Source organism: Perca fluviatilis, chromosome 20, assembly GCF_010015445.1.
Source record: "Perca fluviatilis chromosome 20, GENO_Pfluv_1.0, whole genome shotgun sequence".
In the NCBI taxonomy this organism is placed as follows: domain Eukaryota; kingdom Metazoa; phylum Chordata; class Actinopteri; order Perciformes; family Percidae; genus Perca; species Perca fluviatilis.
Genome location: NC_053131.1, coordinates 19,636,148 through 19,661,157, shown reverse-complemented (window position 1 = coordinate 19,661,157; position 25,010 = coordinate 19,636,148). Strand labels below are relative to the sequence as shown.

The window sequence follows — 25,010 nt, the reverse complement described above, 5'->3', positions numbered from 1 at the left end:
ACTCGAGTTAGAAGTGCATTGATCTCAGGGACTTAACAGCAGCCAACTAATCTACGTTAAGCTTTCCCTAACAAAGATGGGCGGTGTGTGCTATACAAAGAATGGGACATTGGATTAAATTACTTGACTTTTTGTTTACCCATTAATGTGGCCCGTTTGACAGCTTTCCTCAGGGAATGTCTGAATAAGAGGAAAGATTTAAGAGCCTTGTCTCAGCTTTCATTACTGAAACTTACTGATGGCTGCCAGCAGTATCTCTACACTGCTTGATTGAATCAGTGTTTGACCCCACTGTCCTGCCTGTATGATTGATACCCCCGAAAGTAGCAACAGATAATGAAAAAGACTCTACACAGCATCACCTATAGTGTGACTCCCTGTAGAAATCTAAATTTTTGTCACTTGTTGAAGTTTTTGTGCATCAACACAAAATAAGGTATGTGAGTTCAAGTACACACTCAGTACCTCATGTGTGGTTGTTACATTAGATCATGGTTCCTACCCTGTGTAGGAATTGACTCAGAAAGCACAATCAAATCAGTCGATAATGCAATCTTGTACAACACAATCTTTCTTGTATATTTCAACATTTCTCTTTCAAAGTTGTATTAATTGTTTCGTTGCACAGCAGAGAGTCCCTTCAGTGTATTTAAATTTAACTTCCAAGACGTAAAAAAAAGTTGCCACAACAAAAACCTGCAGGTGCTCATATTTTTGCACACTATAGTACTCAAATACTAATCTCACAATGTTTGCTCTTGCAGAGATTACTGGCAGGGCTCGGAATATAACAGTGTTTGAGGTGGTACCATGTGCTCACCTTTCTGAAGTGACCAATAGCCTAGAAAAAGGTGTGGCTAGCACCTGAGACAACTTCCAGACAATTGTAAGGGTTATTCAGAATGACTAAGTAAACATGTGTAATTTTTACAATGACCTGGAGCACTCAATGTTGAATACAGGCAGTTATTTCTGGTTAAGCGTAGCTACTAGCATATTATAAGAACCCGATGAATCCATATAGTATATGCTAAGCTTTTCCCTAAAGTCTGCAGCTCTGACACACACACATGCGCACACACACACACACACACACACACACACACACACACACACACACACACACACACAGAGACACGTTGTGCCACCCAGTTCTGGGAAGTGACAACCAAAGCTTTGCTTAAATTTGTCATAGCGAGATGTAACAACCAACATTTTAAGGACTGTATGGCAATATAACAAAGAGGAAATTTAATGAGGAGTGAATTCTGAACAAACACTGATTTTGGGGTTTAATATGAGGGAAATAATTTTCCTAACTTTTTTCTCTTCCAAAGCAAGAGCTGAATCACAGGCTGTGTGTAACTGCCAAACAGTGGTGTGGGAGGAGGAGCCTGACTGGAGATACATTTCCAAACTACTTCAGGAAAATAACCAAAACCATCTGTAAGCCAGTGAGTGTGAAGTAGATTCTAGTTGAAATTCCTCAAATGCACACATCTTGGTAATGTTAAAATGCTAATTTTGTGCTGGGCACTGCAGAAAATATAAATCTAAAATCTAAAAATCTAAAAACTTTCTAATTACAATTAAAACACAATGTTTTTACATCACCGTGTAGAATACTGTACCACCCTGAAATTGCACACTTTGCAGTAACATTGTGAAAGTGTTGTCAGTCTGGTGGAGTGAGGTGAAGACATACCAACCCAGAACATCACTTTCTCCTTTCTACGATGTGTAAAGTCTGCACACTGATTCAATTCACAACAATACACTTAGCTTTTGAAAAATTATCTGTCCTTAAGTTTCATATTCTTGAAAATGTTAGGCACAGTCAAAAAATAAACTAAAAACTATAAAAATATAAATGTTTTGGGCAGAGAGGAACATGCCACATGAGGAACTGGAGGGTGACAGGGCAAAGTCTATTTGGTGGAGCACTGGATGAAAGGCATAGACAGCATAAATCTGATACAAGTGTGTGTGTGTGTGTGTGTGTGTGTGTGTGTGTGTGTGTGTGTGTGTGTGTGTGTGTGTGTTTTGGTTTAAAAAAATTGAACTTCAAATCTGCAAATCTAGAAATGTTAACAGTATGCATACAGAATAGATCATACTTGTAGTATCATTGAAAAACCAAAAGGGATGTGTAACCTGTGTAACCTTGTAATGCATATTTTGGTATCACAGACGTACAGTTGAATCAAATACTGTAACTTTAGTCGAATTTGTTCTGTTTGGTCAGTGGCTCTTTCTGTGCGCGTCCTCAAAGGAAAAGCAGCATGTGACTGCGCATCCCCGCCGAGGCAGGGGGAGGACTCACTTGCAACATTTGTCTCAGCAGGAGAAAACCTCTCTCCAGCGTGGCACAGTCTTTGAAGAAGAGTAGACGAATGGGCTGTTTTTAGCCGAGGAAAACTTGATTTCTTTGACAAAATATATACAGTGAGAACTCGTATGCAAATCGCTTGACGATTTACAGATTCATATCAGTGAATAACAGCAGTATTTTGGTTAATTTCTCGACGGGCCCAGATACAGCTTGATATCGGTAGAGAGACTCAACTCAGGTCCTTTCGTCCTGACATGGACACAGGAATTGTACCAGAAAAGAAAAGGTATCGTAAATGCTAGCTAATGTTATGCAGTAGGCTATGTTGTTGTTTAAGAGCTGACGTAACAACTTTGGACTTCGATTGGGATTCAATTACTACTCTTGTGTGACACTATGGGCTTTATTTCAAGGTTAACTGCCAGTTAAGCGTGTTTTTTCGACAAAATACGCTTGCTAGCGACGCTGTTATCGTTAGCAAGCTGCTAACATAGCTAGCTCGTAGCTATTGACGTTGAACTGTTTATTTACCAAGCTTAACGGTATTTATTTGTTTTAAATGTGACACAAATATATATATGGTATTAATAATGCATCTCTGGTTGTGTATTGTCTGTGTGTTCTGTGCCAACCTAGTGTTCAGCGACAAGCTGCCAGCCCTCATGTGAGCAGAGAGTGGTGTGTGGTTTCTGATGAAATATTTAGGGTTAGTGAAGTTGGCCTTGGTTTGAATTTCTCTTTTATTTTTCTGGACTGCTAACGGTCTATTGACACATTTAATTAGAGAGGTAATTATAGCTTATACATTTACGTTGAAAGTTGTTAATAGTGGCAATAGCGCCCTTTTTGAGGAGGGTCTGGCAAAGCGAGACTACTTCTCAGACAGCATTCACAGGTTTGTTTACTTGAACAAAATCAGTGAGCGTATTTTGGAAACTAGTGATAACTTACAACACAAGGCAGGATGAAGGACAGCAGGTTTAAAAAAAAAAAAAAAAAATGTCTCGTTGTCATCTAGTAAAACTGTCCTCCTGGGTCCAGTATGGGTTAGTCTATCCACGAAGTTACACTACGGATTGCTCCGGTGCCGCAGAAAAATCCGCCGGATGCATCTCTTTTCGCCGATGTCCGTTTCCTTCCACTTTCTTTGTGTTGGAATTTTAAACTCCAGTCGATTTATGAAGACTGGTTAACGAATCCTTAGATCTCTGCATGGTAAATTGAGGCAGCTAGCTATACTATCAGTCCAATCTGAGATTTTTCTCGCAGGAATAAAACAACTTTTGAACATACACATGTTCCACCAAAACGAGGCTATTTTGCAGCGGCTCCGTGCGGACCCTATCACCGCCCATGGCGATTGTGATTGGTTTAAATAAATGCCAATAAACTTGAGGACAATTTTCTGTAGGGAAAGGTGGTTCAAGCATGTTCAAGACCAAAAATTCACCTGATAAACAGTCAGTCCTGAGATAAACACAGTATGTCATAAAAATGATCAACAGATAATCATCAGAGTCATTAAAGTGGACAGGGAACTTGGGGATTCCTCTGCTGCCAGATGAAGAGGTGAAATGGCAGCCATGACATTCTTCCACATAGGACAATAAGAGAAAGCTTCACTGTGTAAATACTTTGAAACATTGATAACTCAACATGGGTGCTATTTGTTCCATAGAGCTTAAGTTTTGTTTCATCCTAAATGTAAAAAAAACACTAAGCTGTTAAGATCTTTTTACTGTTGGTTTCATGCACTTGTGCCAAAATGGTTGAGTGGCCTATGATAAATAATCTGACTTTAAGGCAGTTAAATAGTTGGCCTGTAGTTATCATTCTTCCGATTTCAAGTAATTCCCTTGGTGAGGATGCATTGTTGTCAAAGACTGCATCCAATTGCCCCATGGGCTTTACTCATTCTCTGCCAATAAAAAATTTGGCACATTGTATATGCCTAGATAAAGGGCAACATCAACATCCTGTTTAGTTTCAATACGTGTGTGTTAATTTTGATCTCAAATCAAAGAGTTGTTGTCTGGTTTGATGCAGTTTTGGCTGGTGTCTGTGAGGTGCCTTGGTAATATTTCTGTCTCATCTCTTAATCACTAGGCTTGACGTCAATAGGAGGATTCACTGCCTGGCAATTTGCATGTTGCCACGCTGTTCCAACTTGTGTGCAGACTAGTTAGAACTTGAAAAGGAAATGGTGTTACTTGCGGGTACAAGCCATAGGTATGTAGGTTTGTTTGTGTGCTCATTTTTGTTTGTTTTGTGACTGAAGACGAATATAAAGAAAATATGTGCTGAAGACTTATCAGACACTAAATCTCTGCCTACTATGGGTGGAGCTGATCATGTTACTATCAGTGGTGGAAGAAGTATTTAGATCCTTTTACTTACGTAAAAGTAATAATACCACACTATAAAATACTCTGTTACAAGTAAAATGCCTGCAGTAAAAATTTTACTTAAGTAAAAGTATGTAAGTATCATCAGGAAAATGTATTTAAAGTATTAAAAGTAAGAAAAGTGTTTAATCGGCTAGTCATTTTAGCTGTACTTGTAGGCCTATGTATTGTTGGGTAGTTTAATGTATAATAAAACCTTGTATTTTATAAACTACGTTTTGTGTTTAAAAAAATCTTAATTTGTAAAGTAACTAGTAACTAAATATGTCAGATTAATGTAGTGGAGTAAAAGTACAATATTTCGCTCTGAAATGTAGTGAAGTAGAAAGTGGCATGAAAAGACTCAAGTTAAGTATAAGTATCTCAAATTTGTACTTAAGTACATTATAGGGCTGCACGATTATGGCCAAAATGATAATCACGATTATTTTGATCAATATTGAGATCACGATTAATTATCACGATTATTTCTTGTTTTATTGTCACATAATTATATAATTATAACTGCTTTTACATCCATATTGTGCTACATTCCTACTAATACATCCATATTGTGCTACATTCCTCCTTTACTGAAGGATACTGTGAAGGAGTATGCCATTTCAGCTGTTGTGCGACCGCTTTCCACACATGCATGTTTGCCGTGAAAGATACAGGCAATGCAATTTTCTGTTCACGTTAACGGCGAATGTGGTGCCTGGTATGCCTGGTATCTACCAGACGAAATAGCTACATGGATTTCTGTGGCTCATTACACTGACACTTGCGCTCTGATGCTCCGAAACCCACGTTAGAAGGCAAACATTAGTTGAATGTTTAAGCGTAATGTATGTTAGAAACTATACGTTAGCCACAGTAGTAACTGGATTAAAACACGGCTAAAATGCTGACTGCTAAACAGTGTAGTGTGTCTGTATTTCACTGTAGGATTCCAACAGCAGGACATCCAACAGTCTGCTGCTAAAGCTATGAGCTAAAAGACACAAACTAGCACTGGTCACTGCTGTTGTCTGAAAAACAACACAGACGGGACAAAACGTTGAGTTTACTGGTAAACTGGTAAACATTGTGACTGGCTTATGATGACCGACTGCTACCTGTTGTGGAATTTTCCTCACGTTACTCTGTCCTCTGTGACTGTCTACATCTAGAAACTAAGCTGCGCGGTGCAGGCAGGGACCAGCTCTGATTGGCTCATGGAGACGTGATCAGACAGTGGTTTATGGAGCGCTAGATTGGCTTTGCAAAAACTGTTCTATGAAGAGAATGACGCATTTTAAATATCGCTTGATCACGCAAATTTGATCGTGGGAAGCCCAAATCGTGATCGTGATTAAAATTTGATTAATTGTACAGCCCTAGTACATTACTTGAGTTAATCCACCACTTGTTACTGTGTTTAAAAATTGCAGAGAGAGAGAGAGTCAGTGGCCACTAGGGTTGGGCGTCTAGAACCGATTCCTACTTGGAATCGTTTCAAAAATTACGATTCCATCGGAATCGTTTCTTTATTGGAATCGTTTGGAGGATTTGGTTTCAAATCTGATCATGGGTTCCAAATTTAATATGCACGAGTTTTGATTTCCGTAGCGGCCAGGTGCTTGTTGTGTTGCAGCCTTGGAGCACAGTCAGCGGTGCTCTAGTGTGGCTTTATTTTACATTGAAAAAGCCCCGTCAAACTGCAACCCACCTTTGACTCAAAATAAAACTTTCCTCTTATTTGTGAAGTAAGCATGTGATCCGTTTCAACTCCACCACTCAAAGAATCAGAATCAAGAATCGATAAGAACCGGAATCGAAACGAAGAATCGGAATCAGAATCGTTAATATCCAAACGATGCCCAACCCTAGTGGCCACTGGTCAGAGGCCAGTGAGGTAAAAGAAGGAAATCTAAAGTTGAAACTTCCTAATCCTTAATTGTGAGGACTGGTTGATTGAACTTGCTCTTTACTGGAGGGTACATATCAGAAAGCATTTGCAAGGGTTTCGTTGTGTAAAAAAATTTAGAATCCCACCTTATCTGTATAATGTTACATCTTTTGTTTCTTTTTGTCATTACCATATATGCCACTGTCATAATGGCTTTGACATAATGTCTTATAAACGATGCAAGAAAAGATGAAATCAATACCTCCATATACATTTTCATGTCGTATGATCTTGCACATTTGGAATTTGTCAGTGCTGATCAGTTGTACACTACTACTACTTACTTTACTACCACATAGTTAAGTGTCCAAAATGTGTCCAAATAACATATTTCAGTTTTTCATCTTTCACCTTCATTGTCCTCATACGTAAATCTGAAGTTGTATTTGAATTTACTATCTGTCAACCAACAAGGATAACTATGAACTACATCATGATGCCAAATTGCTACAAATAACTGTTAAAGTCATGCTGAAGAAACATTTTTAAATTACACTTGTATAGTTTGGAAGCTGTAATCTAATTGGACGTACTTTGAAAGGCCAAAGGTCAGCAGCATATATTTGATAAAAGTTCCAAAACTTTTACTTTTGAGCAAACTGCGAAATGTGATAGTGTTGTACACCTGCATCCCAGTCACCTGTCTTTCCCTTGTCAAAATTAAGGTGAAAACAAGTTAAAATTATTTTTGGCTCTGGTATACCCATTCCCTGCTAAATTGCATTCAACCTAAAAGAATCATGCATTTATAAATGTCTGGTATTTTAATGAATCCTTTATTATTATGCAACATATAAGTCAGTTTCTCCAAGGCAGTATTTTGAACACTCCAAAATACCCCTTTTCCATTGAACCCATGTCAAAGAAGAAGCTTTGTAAATGACGCGACATGGAAAGTCAAAGGAAGTAAAATACTTGATCAGTTGGAGGCTGATTTTTTTCAATCCGCGTTGGCCGAGTCAGACCAGCCCAACCCCAACGGAGAGTCTCTTTTTGTTAAGAAAGAAGTGTGTACATTAAGTTCAATTTTATTTACAAAAGTTAAAAGACAAGACATAATGCAGAAATGTGAAATGGGACACTGTGGTAAGCTATTTAAAGCTTATGTGTAGGGGCCCAAACACTAGCAAATAATGCACATTATAAATACTATCATATTGTTTGGATAAAAAGGAACATTATACAATAACATTTACAAGAAAAAAACTAACCTAACCCTACCTAAGTGGTCCCAAGACATTTATTCCACCAGTCTTAGCATTGGTTAAATAGATAAGATGCAATAAACATTGGTTTATTGTTGTTTATCTAAAAGATACATTTCTGTTTGTTCATCTCACTTCAATTTTATTTTATTAAGCAATTGATTTTTATTATTCTGGTACTAAAAAGTTAAATTCTCATATGCAATTTATATAATAAAAGATCAATACTTGGCGTCTGTGTATTGATACAGTATTGCCACGGAAAATATCGTGATACTATGCTGTATCGATTTGCCTTAAGACTTTTTCTATTGAAACTTTATTTTTTTTCATTCAGAACATGAGAAAATAAACGTAATGAGCTAAATAATTGTTCTTCTCGATCATTGGGAGACGAAATCATAATCACGATTCAATTTCGATTAATTGCACAGCCCTAAGTGGAACTGGCTCAGGGGGGAACATTTCACCAAAGTTTTACAAAATGAAAACTAAGCAGAATGAAACAAAAACTTCAGTTTTTACCAAGGAAATTAAAAATTTAATATAAAATAATCTGTAAATATATTAATATTGTCAGCAAAAATGTACATTCAGTTTCCAGTATGTGTCAGTCTAGTATTTATACTTATGTAAATTATCGGTTATTTATTGAGTAGCTACATCACTATCACTGCACCATCATGCTGAACTGTGGCTCTATTATTCCACTTCCAAAATATTGTGTAATATTGATTTCATCACTCACTACAATATATTAAAGCATGTTGTATAGCATCATACTAAGGAATTTAGGGGAGACCCTTCTTATGCTGACTCAAAAACGTCACTTCATGTATTAACATCATGCTAAGGGTTCATTCTTCTGTAAACGGGTTTTATTTTCAGTGTTGCTTCTCTTGCCATATTGGGTTGAGGTTTTAGTTGTTGTGTTTCCCTGAACTGGATTATATAATACATAAGCCAGTGTTTACTGTTGCACTTAACAGGACTGACAGATAGTTGGAACATTTCTCTAGCAAAATAGGTCAGCTCATAGTAACAAAATACACAACCAACTCTGGTAGCATTGGCAAAGCTGATATTTTTTTATTGTACACTTAATCTCCAATCCACTTGTATACATCTGTTAATGACTCCAATACATTTTGTTTGCACAATAGCACTGATTCTTTCAGAAAACCGAACAAGTCTAATTAAAACTATCACAACTGAAAATGTGATTGTGCATGCCGCGAGACATGTCAAGCAGAGGACTGCTGGGCGTGCATGGCCATGTGCGTTATTAGTGTTACGTAACGGCGTTGGCCTCTCTGCTTGCCAACATCAAGGGACATGTTTTCATTGCATGTTTCATGTTAAAGAATAAAAGCAGTTTTATTTTCCCTTTTTGTAAGTTTGAAAACATTACTTTTTCATAACTAATTATCGTAGTATTGAATAGGACTCAAAAGTAGACTGTTGTATCATGAGCTGTATTCTTTCAAATTGGAATCTGTGAAAAAAGGTTATGCTCTCACAATTTACTGTCTTTTATGATCTGTACGTTTAAATAAGTATCACTTACTTTACTTTACTGAAATCCCCTGGTATTGTAGTAATACACAGTGGCTCAGACACTAGTGTTTGTCATGTTAAATGTAGGCTTTCTCGTATGTATTGTACCCCTCAGTGTAGGGTTGGGCGATGTCCCCTAAATTTGCAGTTGACGATGTTTACAGTAAAACATCGTGATGGACGATGATATCGTCGTCGGGGAGGGGGGGGGGGGGTAGCGCATATCTCTTTACATAAATATTTTTTTCTATTGCTATGGGCCAACAGTTAACATAGAAACGATTACACATACATGTAAATGCCCTCTGTAAATGGTGCCCAGCTGGTAGGTTTTACAACGTGACCTACTTTCACTTAAGTACGGTGCAGTAAAGTCAATCAGATGTCCGTGATCTGCGTAACGACAGTACAGTGCGACGTTTGCCTTCAACAGAGCGACAGTAATAACCTAATATACCATCATTACTGAGTTTAAACTACATTCTCGGTTATGTTTGCACTGAATAACTCATTCAATAAACAGAAACATAACTCTTGCAGCGCACATGAACAGATGCGCAATATTAGCTCACACATAAAATAGCACCCTCATGAATTGGCCTACTGTTGCTAACGTACATTCATAAATCCTGCATAACATCCTCCCGTACCTACAGGACCTCAGACTTACTTATTGATGCACGCACAGAGTAGTGTCGACAAACTTAGTCCAATGAAGAGAGAAAGGAAAGTGTGATAGCGTTCCATGTTTTTTTATCTCTCACTCGAGACCGCTGTGTCCAACGTTACTATAAGGTAGAGCGAGCTACAACTGACAGGGAGAGAGAGAATGTATCACTACAGCCAATCCAGTCTGCTCAAAGCGATGGTCTTTTTCACAAATAGTTTGCACGTAAAGGGGGAAAAAGTAGCTTCCGCTTAATGAGCCCTATGTCTTGTCTTTGTGTCTTTGCTAGTTTAAGACCGACGAACTTGTCAATTTCCTGTCCAGCACCCCCGACTAGGATTAGTGTGTTTGACAGGGTGGGGGGCGGCGTGGCATCACGATGGTGGCTCTCCATCGTGATGTCGGCCAGCCATCACGATGGACGATGATATCGTCCATCGGCACAACCCTACCTCAGTGGAGACGTATCGAAGTGAAATATTACAGCTAAACCTAATTTGAATAGGATTTGCATGAAGGCATGTAAGACAATGGTGTGCAGCCACTACAGAAAATAACAATTTGTATACAGGCTTGTACTAATCAATCATATAGCATCCAATGGGACCACAGTTTATATAACAATGTGTGGCGTTTATCTGTCATTAGATAAGCAGAAGCTTAGCCAGAAGACTTTCCCAGTGTTCCTGGGTACAAAAATGGCTTCTTAATCTTTTGTGATAATTTCACCTTGTAATGATAAATTATTTACATGAGTATTGGTTAAAGGTGATTGTTACAGTAGGAGCCAAAAGTCAGTCTTGAAAATAAGGAAATGTGTTCAAACAATACAGAAGTGGTTGCGTAACTCTGCAATCAGCTTTCATCATGTCCAGATATTCTGGCTATATTCTGGCTATGTCCTGTGGGGTTAACCGAAGATATTGTAAATATTTGTCAATGGTAATGGCAAATGTGCAAACGTGTGGTATGAATACTGAATGTATACACTTGTAGCTGTAATTGCAGTCTGGGTTAAAAAATGTTTATATCACAGTACACACAAACTTTGGTATACACACCACCAAGTCATCAAATGGGGATTAGATAAACAAGGAAAGATATCCAGTAGAATTGTGGTTGGGCCAGGAGACAACATGGGTTGAATTTCTTTTGATTTTCTGTACAGATTGAACACCCACCCCCTAGTGCACTAGGGGTTTTTGCTATATGCAACTATGTAGGAAGGCACCTACGCAACACAGAATCCTCATGTATTTACAGACTAACAGATGTTTTCCTCAGGCTTAGGTCAGTTGGAACTGCCCAAGAGACAAAAGCCACGCTCAGATGTTTTACCCCAGAGGAGTTATTTTGTAATCTGTATTTAATGGAAAGTTTTGGTCTTATACCAAAAGTGTTCCATACTACTAGTGTCTGCAACACTGCCAGGTGATTTGATACGCAGTAGGCTGATTTCAGTCAGCTTGTCCATTTACTTGTTAGAGAGCCTTAAATAACAAAATGGCCTTGGTCAATGCTGTGAGTGCAAAACGGATCAATTTCAATTAGGTGTACATTGTTAAGTCAAGGACTTTTGAACTGCCATCTATTTTGTTGTGATGCTGCTCCAGTGTCTAAATGCATTTGAGGTTATGAGTTCGTGGTTGTGATAGAGATAATAGTATAAAGTCAACAGCAGTCAGGTTGACTATTGCAATTATGTTGCCAATTTAGCAAATGTATTTATGTTGGTGCTCATGAGAGCTTTACACATGCTCACCAATACAAATTAAAACTCAAATCAGTGCTTAGCTTAAAAAACAAGGTTTTTCCATTGTGAGAAATCAATCAAACAAAATTGTATAGGGGCTTGCAATCATTGTGTCCTTTTTTTTATTTAATTTTTTTTTTAAAATACTGCCAGGTATTAAGATCTTGTTTACTGTGTGGTGAGAGTCGGACCTTGGTGACTGCCTGGATAAATGCTTGATCTAATATGGGGCTAGTATGAGCAGTAAGCAGTAAAAATAATAAAAGATATTTGTTTGACCTGGTGTTTGAAGGTGTCACTCACTCTGTTTGTATGTGTTCTCTGTGTTAGTGTCAGTTATCATTCGCTTCCCTGTAGATCCGTTCAGCCAGACTCCTAAATGTCAGGATGATTAGTGTCGCACTGTAGCTTGGCTGTGCACCAAGAGACAGAGAGAATCCATGCTCAGCCTCCAATCCAATCACTTTGAGGGGGCGGACTCCATTTCTTTTGGTCAGCAGCCAATAAGACAGTTGCAGATAGCCATGTATGTAAATGAGTCTGACGACGGTCCAGACGGCAGCTTGGCTGTGAGCTTGCTTGTTGCAGAATCCAGCTGCTGCAGCCTCTCTAGTTACAGGCCAGTGACCGGCCAGACTAGTACACACCCTCAGTTGGGAAGGAGGAATGTCCGCTCTTGTAGTGTGCATAGTTTGTGATCAGGTTGTGGCTGACCCACCACCTTTCTCCCGCAGGGTGAGCTCGGAGCGGAGGAAGGAGAAGTCAAGGGATGCAGCGCGAAGCCGGCGTGGGAAGGAGTCGGAGGTGTTCTATGAGCTGGCACAGCAGCTGCCCCTGCCCCACAGCGTCAGCTCCAGCCTGGACAAGGCCTCGATAATGAGGCTCATCATCAGCTACCTGCGCATGAGAAAACTGCTCAGCACTGGTCAGTATCTGAAGTTGTTGTAGGCCTGGGCGATATGGAGAAAATCAAAGATCACGATATTTTTGACCAAATACCTCTATATATCGATACCGCAGTGATATTGTAGATTTTTGATAAATAATCGTCAGTAATGTAGATATAATGACTAAGTGGGTAAAGGCAAATAATAGAACAGTTGGAAAAGTCTGGTAAGTACAGAAAATGACATCACTTTACTGTAATGCAGCCTTTAAAAACCGGAAAAGACAACACTTACGCCACATTACGATATCCAAAGTCTAAGACGATATCTAGTCTCGTATCATGATATCGATATATTGCCCAGCTCTAAGTTGTTGTACCTGTCAGTGGGCAGTTAAGCTTGGCTCTCAATCTGTATTTTTTCAATTAAGTTCTGGTCTCACAGTGATAATTACATTTCCATTATATTGTCAGAGGCAGCTTGAGAATGGATTGTTTTGATAAAGTTCCAGATACTACATTTTCATTGTTTTGTTTTTTTGCACTGTGATTAACTACAATTAAAATAATGTAAATGATCTTTTGGTGGAAGGAAAGGACATTTTTAGATGTAGAGGAAAACTGGAGAAAACAGAGATAGATGGCTAAACACTGAGTCAGCTGCTTAAAGAAATGGACTCAGACATACACATATAGATCCCTTTGCAGATATACATGTGGGTAGTGTGTTTTATGTGTGTCGCAGTGTCCTGCCCTGCAAACATGTTCTTTTGAAAACAAAGACTTTTCATATGAATTTCCTCGTGTTTTTATTTTCTTTCCCTACCTTCCTTTTTGTCTCATCTCTTCTCACTTCTATGTTATCTCTTCCAGCTAAGCCAAGGGCAGAGGAGGAAACAGAGCTTGATACACAGCTAAACGGCTCCTACATAAAGGCTTTGGAGGGCTTTCTCGTGGTTCTGTCTGAAGACGGAGATATGATCTATCTCTCTGAGAATGTCAACAAGTGCCTCGGGCTAGCACAGGTTGGTCCTGCTGTGTCTCAACATTAAAAAAGGCCATGGAGGAAAGAGCATAAAAGTTCATGGGAAACAGCAGAAAATAAAATATGGTTACTGTTAAGTTTTCACATATACTGCCCAATAAATAGACACATACACATGAGGCCTTTTTATTGAAAAAAATTAGAAGTCCCCACAAAATGTCTACCAAGAACAACTAAATTGCTGCATGTACATGGTAAAAGGTAATGGTAAAACTTACACTCTGTTCTCATTCTTTCTGCTGCAGTTTGACCTGACTGGACACAGTGTGTTTGACTTCATACATCCCTGTGACCAGGACGAGCTGAGGGAGATGCTGGTCTACAAAACAGGTGAGGGATAAATACAGTGAGCAGTGTAACATTATAAGACCTCACCAATTGACAGAATTGGGCACACACAAGCACTGTATCAGGTCTGCCAGTACTCCAATCAACACTGAATCCAATCCACTCTGTGCTGGCAAATTCAAACCTGGAGGCTGTCAGAACAAGTTATTTTCCCACTTCAGTCCTGAGGTCAAAGTGATTAGAGTTGGCAAGTGTTTGGACCTTTACACTCAAACATTACTGGAATAGTATGCTACATCACTGGCACATTTCCCATTTTGCTTGCACAACACAATTTAGCATTGCTTTGTGGGTTGAATTAGTTTCTTTTATGGTATAATTTCCACTGAGTTCAATTAAGTTTCTCAGTCAAACTTTGAAGTGAAATAATTAGGCTAAAGCGTCCCAGTTGTTCCTTTTGAAATGTGCTTCGTAACATAATTTGTTATCAATGCATGCCATGCATTTGAGCCCACATTTGCTTTTTATGCTAGGCACTTTATAGTTTCACAGTTACAAGGGGTGGTAACTCCACTTTATTTAACTTACTATAGCTGACTACAGTGCTTTACAGACTAATGTCTCCTCAGAATGCAAATGTCAACTTTTGTCAAAAGTTTATAATAAGGAACTGAAAAAAAATTAAATGAAATGGAACATCTCTTCCTGTTGGTGTGATTTCAGGCCCCAAAAAGGCCAAGGAATCAAACACAGAGCGCAGCTTCTTCCTCCGAATGAAATGCACTCTCACGAGCAGGGGCCGCACTGTCAATGTGAAATCAGCTACATGGAAGGTAGGCCGCAGTGGAATCAGTGAGGAAATGCTCTACCAGAAATGTATCAAAAACAGTACTAATATTAGTATATACTTAATATGTATATATACGTAATAAGTATTAATGTAATTGTCATTGTTGTCTTCTATCATGTGCAAGTATGCTTAACACTGAGGTTGTTAGTAATGTCAATCAAATTTCAGAAAACATTTTGGAAAAATAACAATATCCAACAATTGGAAATATATTATTCTTTTATTTTATTAACATTTTAGAAATTGTGTAAATGTCGGTCTTGTAGGCCATGTCATAACATGAGACTGTGTAATGACAGTTATTGTGTTTTTTGCCACGGCCCACTCAGCCTGTAAGATGGCGAGTAAGAAAGTAAGTACATGTAATCATTTTAGTATAAAAGTATTTTTAAAATGTGCTGATGTTGAAGTCCTATCTGAATAACGGTGGCCTGTTGGCGAATAATTAGAAAACTATGGAGTTCAAATGCACAAACGTGAAAGATACAGACTGCATTACAGCGGATGTCTACTTCAGCAGTAATCCAATGACCTAATGTGCAAAGGAAATGGACCATCATGCTGGTCTTTATACAAATTGAACCATCAGTGTCTGATTGACATATATACATAATAGGAAGTCTGCATTAGATGTAGCCATCATTTGAATAGGTTATGAACTTAAATGAAAAAGGAGTTGAGTAAGCATGAGAACCTAGAACTCAAATAGTGATAATTATGTGTCTGCTGCATTAGGAAACGTTTACTGTCCTTGGGGTCTAGAAATTATAATAATGTTGTGATTCCTGTTCCATCTCTCTAGGTGCTCCACTGCTCGGGTCATGTCCGTGTTTATGACAGCCACACTGAGGAGACTCCCAACGGGCACAAGGAGCCACCTGTCCCCTACCTGGTTTTGATCTGTGACCCCATCCAGCACCCCTCCAACATTGAGGTCCCTCTGGACACCAAGACCTTTCTCAGCCGCCATACAATGGACATGAAGTTCACGTATTGTGACGAGAGGTGAGTTTGCCCATCTGAGTAAATATTAAAAAGCTTAACATGGATAGATTCAGCGACTTAAGCAAGCTGTGTAGTACTTTTCATTGGCTATTATTACCAAAGATCTCACTAGCATAGTCCTACAGAGCCACCTAGTGTTTATTGTAGATACTACAGAAGCCTAGTCTGCGTGTCAATTAAAGAATTCATCTATTTCTTTTTGTTGTTGTTGCTTGTCCAGGATCACTGAGCTCATGGGTTATGATCCAGAGGACCTGTTGAATCGTTCTGTATATGAGTACTATCATGCTCTGGACTCAGACCATCTTACCAAGACTCACCACAACTGTAAGCGTGAACAACAAGAGCGCATTGATTTTAAAACTTTTTCAAACCTTTAACCAAATGTCTAAATCTATCTTTTCTCTATTCCCTTTTCTTTGCTCTTAGTGTTTGCAAAGGGCCAGGTCAGCACAGGCCAGTACCGGATGTTGGCCAAGAGAGGAGGCTTTGTGTGGGTGGAAACACAAGCCACTGTCATTTACAACAACAAGAACTCCCAGCCACAGTGTGTTGTCTGTGTCAACTTTGTGCTTAGGTACTATAAATGCTCTTCAAAGAGTATTTTCAGAAGAAATTGTAACATATAAATCAATTTGATGTGTTTTCCTAGTGAGATAGATAAAGAGCTGGCTTGTACAAAAAACAGATTACAGACTGTGTTTTTGTGGTTATTTTCAGAGCCATTGCAAAAATACTCCGTAAACTCAATCTTACGGCTGCATAACTCTGTTACAGTGGCATCCAGGAGGAGAAACAGATCTTGTCTCTGGAGCAGATCGAGGATGTGAAGCCAGTGAAGGAGGAAGAAAAGGCTGTGGTTGAGAGCAGCCAGCCTGACATGTCTCTAACCCTGCCAAAGGATGAGGAGAAGGGCCCAGAGCTGGATGTGATCAAACTGTTCACTCAGGCGGTAGAGGCCCAGCCTCTTGCTAGCCTGTATGACCAGTTGAAGGAAGAACCAGAGGCCCTCACCTTGTTGGCCCCAGCTGCTGGAGACACCATCATCTCCCTGGACTTTAGCTGCCCTGGTTCGTGGCCTCATATACACACACTTGAGCTTCTTCACAGCAGAAATCCTAGTTTATATCCTGGGTGATTGAAGCAATTCAAACCTCCCTCTGTCTTCTGGTACAGATTCAGAGATCCAGCTACTGAAGGAGGTCCCTGTCTACAATGATGTAATGCTTCCCTCCACTAGTGACAAGCTGGCTCTGCCTCTTTACCCTCTGCCGCCCAGCGAGCCTCTTCATGTTACTACCACCAGCTCTGAGGATGCCAAAGCTAAGAGCTATGCTCCAGCCACATCCACCACATCGACCAGCCACAGCTCCACAGAGGTCAGATGGTGTGACTTATTGTGATTTTGACATTTAGATAATGCACTTCTTTCTTTACTTACTAATTGTACTGAGAAGGGAATGACCTTTTGACTTCTCTTCTCTTTAGGCTGACAGTCCGCTGGACTTTTGTTTCCCCATGGACTCAGAGATGAGCTCAGATTTCAAACTAGACTTGGTCGAGAAGCTGTTTGCCATTGATACAGAGCCCAAGACCCCCTTCAACACACAGGTAATAATACCAGGACATACTGTAGATTTTACTGTATTTAAATCAAGTTAATTATCCAATACAGTAAAAGGTTGATTAATTCTGAAAAGTCTGATTCATTTGATCTTGTTTCTCCCCTTAAGGCAATGGAAGATTTAGATCTGGAGATGTTAGCTCCCTACATCCCCATGGATGATGACTTCCAGCTGCGCAGTCTGAGCCCAGAAGAGCCTCAATCTGGTGGACCAGTCAAATCCCTTGAGAGTTCTCCAGTCCATGTCACACAGGACATCCACAGCTATCCCAGCTCCCCATTCAGTGCACCAGGCAGTCGCACAGCTTCCCCAGCACCACTTAACGCCCCTAATCCTGCCACCGTTGTTGCTAAGAGGTAAAGTCACCCAAGTCCTCCATATTTATTGCTTTATATTGCTTTTTGGGTAAGCTGACCACTATTGCTGTGCTACAGGACCCCACAGCTGGACAAAGAAGTCTCGCTCAGGACCCTGGCAGCTCAGAACGCACAGCGCAAAAGAAAACTGGGTGACCTAATAGAGATTATTGAACAGGTAAATCCTCAACATCCAAACATGGTTTATATAGATCCTACTTTATATTTACAGATGGTGAGTTTGAATATCTCTATTTGATGATTCTCCCAGGGAACTTTGCCGCAGGAAGAAGTGGAGCAGGGCAAAAAACTGAAGGCCTCCGAGTCAGGAACAACCAGGACCATACTTCTGCTGCCTTCAGGTGATTAAACTAGACATGTGGTAAATACTTTAGACTGTTGCTTGATACTAAACACCAGCAGAATTACAACACTTAAATATCTTGGTTTTTTTTTCTTAGATATGGCGAGTCGTCTTCTGGGAAGCACATCAGAGGTCACCGGTTCCCTTTTCACTCTTCCGCAGCTCACACGCTACGACTGTGAGGTCAACGCCCCCTTGCAGGGTCGTCAGTTCCTGCTGCAGGGAGAGGAGTTGCTGCGCGCTCTGGACCATGTCAATTGAGTCAATGCTTGGCCTGCTCACTGCTGGACTAGACTGGACACTAAAATTTCTCCCTGAATATTGTCACTCTCTCTCCAAGACCCCTAACCTCACCCCACTGCTCCTTATTTATGTATCTGTATGAGTCTGACTATAGTCTGGCTGCTGTTTGTGCACCTCATGTGATATTTGCAGCATTCCACCACGACAAACACCATAACAGCCAAGGTGCAAGGGATTCAGGCATCATGAGATGTCCAACTGTCGTTTTTTTTTTTTTTTTTTCCTCTCTTGCGGGGAGTCTCTCGCAGCACACAACGCCTTGACGGATGACCCTTTTCCAGCAGGTCACCACAGACCCTGGCGCTACTGCCAGCAGTGTATTGTAAGCTTGAGTCGCACAATTTATATTTTCTTAAAAAGAAAAATATTACCAGCAATATATATATTAAGTCTTTTTAAAGTCGTTTAAATAGGATTTAAACTATTTTATTTTTCCTCCCATACTTGTATGTTGTAGTACTTGTACCTAACATAAAATGTCTTTAGTCCAGGAGTATGAACATATTGTTTAAACCTTAGATGGTTTGAATGTTATCTCCATTTAATAGCTATCAGTCTTTGAGGTAAATGCATTTTATTGTGTAGCAGTCCAGTACATGTCACTTTATACTTTACTGTGTGTGTTACTGTACATATACCATGGACATTTTAATTTACTCAGTATGGCTTCACAGCTTTGACTATTACTGTCAAATGAAATTGAGTAACTGCTTAACTTTTTTTGTTTGAGTCTCATCATAGATGATTGGCATTTTTCTCTAACATGAAGTGAATTCCTGTTTTTGGTTTTTACTGTGTGGCATACTCAACAGTAGGTTAAAATAAGTGGCATATTCATATTTTACTTGTGTGATCATTGTCATGGTAGCCGCGTGAATTGTCAAACATATTTGCCATTTAATGGTAGTTTAATACTGTTGATCCATGCCATATTGTTGGGTCTCCCATGCTTCTTATTGCCGTCTTAACATTAAATGGCTTTAATAAAGTACATTGTTTCAGGTTTCATTAACTTGCATTTTACAAACACTATATTGTGGGCTGTAGAAACAATTCAGTACACGACTAGTTTTGATAGTTTGCCAAAAAGCAAGCATTTTGTAGAGGTAGAAAACACAGTTTAATTTTTCATTTATTCTGACACTGCAGTCTTGTCGCTGTAATGTTCTTTGCAGTATCAACAAAACATTTAACAAGTGATCAAATACTGGAGGTCAAACTCATACATTAAGACACAGACTAATCATGTGGCCGTCTGTTCCTCAGCTTAACTTGAAGTCAACAAATTAAATTGTGTGGTAATAGTGTCACTCTGTACACTCTGGAGTCATTTGCAGTCGAAGCAACTCGTCTCCTCTCTGCACCACCATGGTGATTTTGTCGCTGCTGCGGACGGCCTGGTAGATCTCCTCTGAGGTTTTCACCTTCACTCCGTTAATCTCCAACACGATGTCTCCTGGTATCATCCCCGCTCTGAAACAAGTATGACAGTACTGTGGGTTAGCAGCAACATATCACACAAGCTAAATCCCTTGCCTACTATATCAAGAATATTCATGCAACAAGTGAAATGCACCACCCCAAACTTCAAGAGCAAGAAGATCCACCACCCATCCGCATCCCAATAGTTGCTTGATCTGCTTACCTGTTGGCTGGGGAGCCCATGATCACTCTGTGAATTAAGATGCCATGTGTCACGTCTGGGAAGGAGGAGTCTCTTAACTTCAACTCTGCAATGATACTGTAGCAAAGGGACAAAAGAAACATCTGGTTTAATACACAGTTGTGCCAGTTCTGATGTAACTCCACTCCGTTTAACCATTTATGATTGAGAAGCATTTACCTCGGCGTCAGTGTCAGCATCATTACACCAATGTACCGCTGCTTCGTCTTTGATTCACCAAACCAAGTACCTTGAAGAAGATGCACAAAAACCGAATGTGTAAAAATAACATCTTTTATAAGAGAGAACATCTTTTATAAGAATAGTTGGATACTACAGAGAATATGGGAAACTGAAAGACATGATTTGTAGCTTTTGATTCTTACTCTTTTTTTTTGCTGCTTGATCAAGGAAAAGTCTCAGGCGATCGGATGGAATAGCAAAGGAGATTCCTGCAGTGACCTTCATGGTGTTTATACCAATGACTTCACCATCCTAATTAGAGGAGAGATAACATTTGGATAGCGTTTTGTGCACCAAAATGTTATTTGCTTGCGGAAGTCCAGTAACGTCAAACTCCTGCCCTTTTTTGGATAGTGATGATTTTTCCAGTTGCTTGGAAGCAACTTTGAACACAAAGTCTTGTGCTAAACACACACCATTCCCACACTCAGTATCAGTTTACATATCCTGTTACAACAAATTAAAAACATCAGGGTTCTTTCATGTAACATTAACAACTGCACCTAAAGTGCACTAAAATTAAAATCCCCTGTCCATTCACGCACCACAGTGAGAACAGGTTTAGTGACATTTGAATGTGATGATCAACATTTAAACCAGACCTGTGACTCACCAAGTTAATCAGGGGACCTCCAGAATTTCCAAACTGCAAAACAAATCAGTCACACGTGACGTTAATGAGACATTTCTGAGTCACATTAGATTCTCTCCACAAGCTTATTTTTTCCTGATCTATTTATCACTTTTGTTTCTAACATTTATGTACACTCATTTAAAGGATTATTAGGAACACGTGTTAAATTTCACGTTAATGAAATTATCTAATCAACCAATCACATGGCAACTGCTTCAACGCATTTAGGTGTGTGGTCCAGGTCTAGACAATCTCCTGAACTGCAAACTGAATGTCAGAATGGGAAAGAAAGGTGATAAGCAAGCAACTTTGAGCGTGGCATGGTTGTTGGTGCCAGACAGGCTGGTCTGACTATTTCACAATCTGGTCAGTTACTGGGATTTTCACGCACAAACATTTCTAGGGTTTACAAAGAATGGTCTGAAAAAGGAAAAACATTCAGTGTCAGTCCTGGGGGGCAAAAATGCCTTGTTGATGCTAGAGGTCAGAGGAGAATGGGCCGAGTGATTCAAGCTGATAGAAGATCAACTTTGACTCAAATAACCAAACTCAAATGACTCGTTACAACCGAGGTATGCAGCAAAGCATTTGTGAACAACACGCACAACCTTGAGGCAGATGGTCTACACCAGCAGAAGACCCCACCGGGTACCACTCATCTCCACTAAAAATAAGAAAGTGACGCTACAATTTGGATTTGAAAATGGATCTGTCATGCCTTGTTACCACTGGGCAGGCTGCCGGTGGTGGTGTAATGGTGTGGGAGATGTTTTCTTGGCACACTTTAGGGCCCTTAGTACCAATTGGGCATTGTTTAAATGCCACAGCCTACATGAGTGTTGTTTCTGATCATGTCCATCACTTTATGACCACCATGTACCCATCCTCTGATGGCTACTTCCATCAGGATAATGCACCATGTCACAAAGTTTGAATCATTTCAAATTGATTTCTTGAACATGACAATGAGTTCACTGTACTAAAATGGTCCCCACAGTCACCAGATCTCAACCCAATAGAACTTCTTTGGGATGTGGTGGAACGGGAGCTTCGTGCCCTGGATGTGCATCCCATAAATCTCCATCAACTGCAAGATGCTATCCTATCAACATGGGCCAACATTTCTAAAGAATGCTTCCAGCACCTTATTGAATCAATGCCACGAAGAATTAAGGCAGTTCTGAAGGCGAAAGGGGGTCAAACACGGTATTAGTATGGTGTTCCTAATAATCCTTTAGGTGAGTGTAGCCTATATATATCAGTCCATCAGGCAACGTGCAGTCAAAGGAACTAGTGTCCTCTTTGCACCACCATGGTGATTTTGTGTACATATATATCCTTTAACAGAATTATTGCAGAATACTCACATCAATGGCTGCATCAGTCTGGATGTACTCCATGTTGGAGTTGGACAGGCCCAGCTCCTTACTGCCTCTCTGTACTGAGCTGATGATTCCTGACGTGATTGTATTCCGTAATGCAAACGGGCTTCCCATGGCAACCACAAACTCTCCTTGTCGAACATCAGACGACTGACCAAGGGTAAGTGTGGGTAAAGGATTCTACATGTCAGAGAGAAGGATATAGAGAGGGCAGTTCAACAGTACATCTTCAATGCTTGTAGGTCATTCATACTATCAAAAGATCAGAGCTTCCTATTTTTATCAATGCCCTATTTTTCTTACTGCAATGACCCGATCATGCAAGTGGTCATGCTCTTTTATAAAGATGCTGGATCACCCTGTAGTTCTTCTATCACAGTTCTGCTTTTCAGTGGGGAAAACAGGGGACTATTCATTTTGCTATAGTAGTCTCTCAGTAGACAGTATAAATCACAGCCTTGTAATTCTCAGGCAAAAGAGTCACTTAGAGGTTGTACAGGACATTTAATTGACACCATTTAATGTCTGCTTTATATACTGTATGTGGTACATTAAGGGCACTTTTTGTCATCTAACAAACCTGCCCTCTTGAGGAGACATACAGTAGCAAAACACAAAAATGCATGACTGCAGAGTATGTTAAGATGTATATTAAATAGTCACAAGAATGAAGGTTGTCTCAATAAATGCCATAACAATATGACTAATTTTGATCACATTGTAGGCTGGGATCTTTCCCTCCTTATTGCTGAACCTTTAATATGGTATTATAAACCATATAACTGTATTGTTGTCAACCACTAGACATTTCCCTGGTTTCATGTTTGTAAAGAAACTACTTGAGTGTTTTCTCTTAACTGTATTTATCTTCTGATTCTGTCTGGATCTGTTAATAGGTCATCTCTGTGCTTCCACCACTGTGATGGAAGCAAATGTGGAGGTAGTGAGGTAAAAAATATTAAAGTAAGTTGCTCACCCTCGCAGTAATTTTGATGGTGGCAATGTCTGCCACTGGATCAACATCTTGCACAGTGGCATTGTACATCTCTCCGTTGGTGAGCTTCACGCGGACGCCTCTCTTGTTAGCCACAACATGAGCATTGGTGACAATGAGACCATCACTACTTATGATGAAACCGGAGCCATTTGACACTGGGACTTCTCTTCCTGAAAATGGGTGTCTGGTGAAACAGTAAAATCAGTTTATCTTATTCAACTTGTAAGCAAAATATAATATTTAGGTTAATCTGCACAGAAGAAAACATCAACATTATTTTAGTAATTGAAAAACAGGCAGCTTCAACAAGATCCGGTAAACAGAACCCACCTTAAGGCCCTCATCGTGTCATTTGATGTTTTAGTAGAGAGAACAGAACACTCAAATATTCACTAACAAAGCAACAGTTAATCACATTACCACAAACCAGTCCCAGCCCCTGAAGTTCATGGTTATGACAAAAGACTATCTAGTGCTGAAGCATTGCGCTAAAGCTCAATATCCCCTGATCACAACTTCAGATATAATAACAGTTCCTTATTTTTCCTGTTTCACAAAATTAAATTAAATGCTCTGGATTTTTAGTTGCTGATTTTACTAAATTAAATTAATTATATGTGATCTCTGTAATTTATGATGGATCTTTGTCATCTGGTAACTGATAAACACTAATCAAACTAAAGGAATGTTATATGAATTATAATTAATAAACAAACATTTTAAGTGGGAACATAGCTGATCATTTGGTGTAAAACATGCTACAAATACATTTTCAACTAATGACACTTTTTCAGTCGACTCACCTGCCTACGATTTCAATGTACACGACAGCTGGAGTGGACTTTTCGACCACATCTGCAATAAAGTTGTATTTATACCGAGGACTATCAGGTTTAAAGGGAGACGCACACTGAGCTGATGGGATAATTAGGTTAAGAAGCCGCCCGGAAATCGAGACTCTTCCGTTCTTCACTTTTTCCTCTTTTTGGCTGTCCACAAGTGCCGCACCACAGAGTCCCAAACCCACCGAGACTGACTTTAACAGAGGAGAGCTGCTGTTGTCCCGACCACTGTTTCTGTCCCACTCCACCGAGGGTCCCCTGTCCAGGCTTGCGTTCCCCTCGGCTCCCCTGTGGTTACATATCACAACAGAGGACACCCGGCTGACTTTCCTCTCTGCCAAAGAGTTAAGTCCACGGTCCTGACACCGATTATGTCTCCTTAGCGCTGAGAGAAAACACCTATTGAGATGAGTTGCTGCCATGTTGCATCATTTCAGTGACACCGGGTTAAGACAGCTAAACAACACTTTATATCAAAATATGTTTACAGTAAAAAAAAAAAAGAAGAAAAAACGGTCCGTTTTGTATTGTAATAACCACGCTGTTGAATATTAGATAAAAAAAAACCAATTCTGTACAAATTCTTCCTGTTAGTTTCACTGGTATCTACACCTGACAGATAACCAGCGACCAACCGACCAACAGCTGACAAATCAACAACTCCCGGAAGTTGCAGTA

At 39.7% G+C, this 25,010-nt stretch overlaps 2 protein-coding genes across 2 annotated transcripts; one reads left to right on the top strand and one right to left on the bottom strand.

Annotated features, from left to right (window-relative positions):
• Positions 1-2,324: 2,324 nt before the first annotated feature.
• hif1aa (hypoxia inducible factor 1 subunit alpha a) lies at positions 2,325-19,562 on the top strand. The gene is made up of 15 exons (XM_039785700.1): positions 2,325-2,618; positions 12,584-12,774; positions 13,609-13,760; positions 14,026-14,110; positions 14,792-14,901; positions 15,721-15,923; positions 16,144-16,250; positions 16,353-16,500; positions 16,701-16,993; positions 17,100-17,302; positions 17,412-17,534; positions 17,657-17,904; positions 17,983-18,082; positions 18,176-18,266; positions 18,366-19,562. The coding sequence occupies exons 1-15, from the start codon at positions 2,587-2,589 to the stop codon at positions 18,527-18,529; spliced, it is 2,250 nt and encodes a 749-aa protein (XP_039641634.1). The 5' UTR covers positions 2,325-2,586; the 3' UTR covers positions 18,530-19,562.
• A 110-nt stretch (positions 19,563-19,672) lies between these two features.
• LOC120549076 (serine protease HTRA2, mitochondrial-like) lies at positions 19,673-25,001 on the bottom strand. The gene is made up of 8 exons (XM_039785703.1): positions 24,294-25,001; positions 23,470-23,674; positions 22,479-22,673; positions 21,091-21,123; positions 20,621-20,729; positions 20,415-20,484; positions 20,217-20,312; positions 19,673-20,044 (listed from the first exon to the last, which is right to left on the bottom strand). The coding sequence occupies exons 1-8, from the start codon at positions 24,752-24,754 to the stop codon at positions 19,879-19,881; spliced, it is 1,335 nt and encodes a 444-aa protein (XP_039641637.1). The 5' UTR covers positions 24,755-25,001; the 3' UTR covers positions 19,673-19,878.
• Between the last annotated feature and the right edge of the window lie 9 nt (positions 25,002-25,010).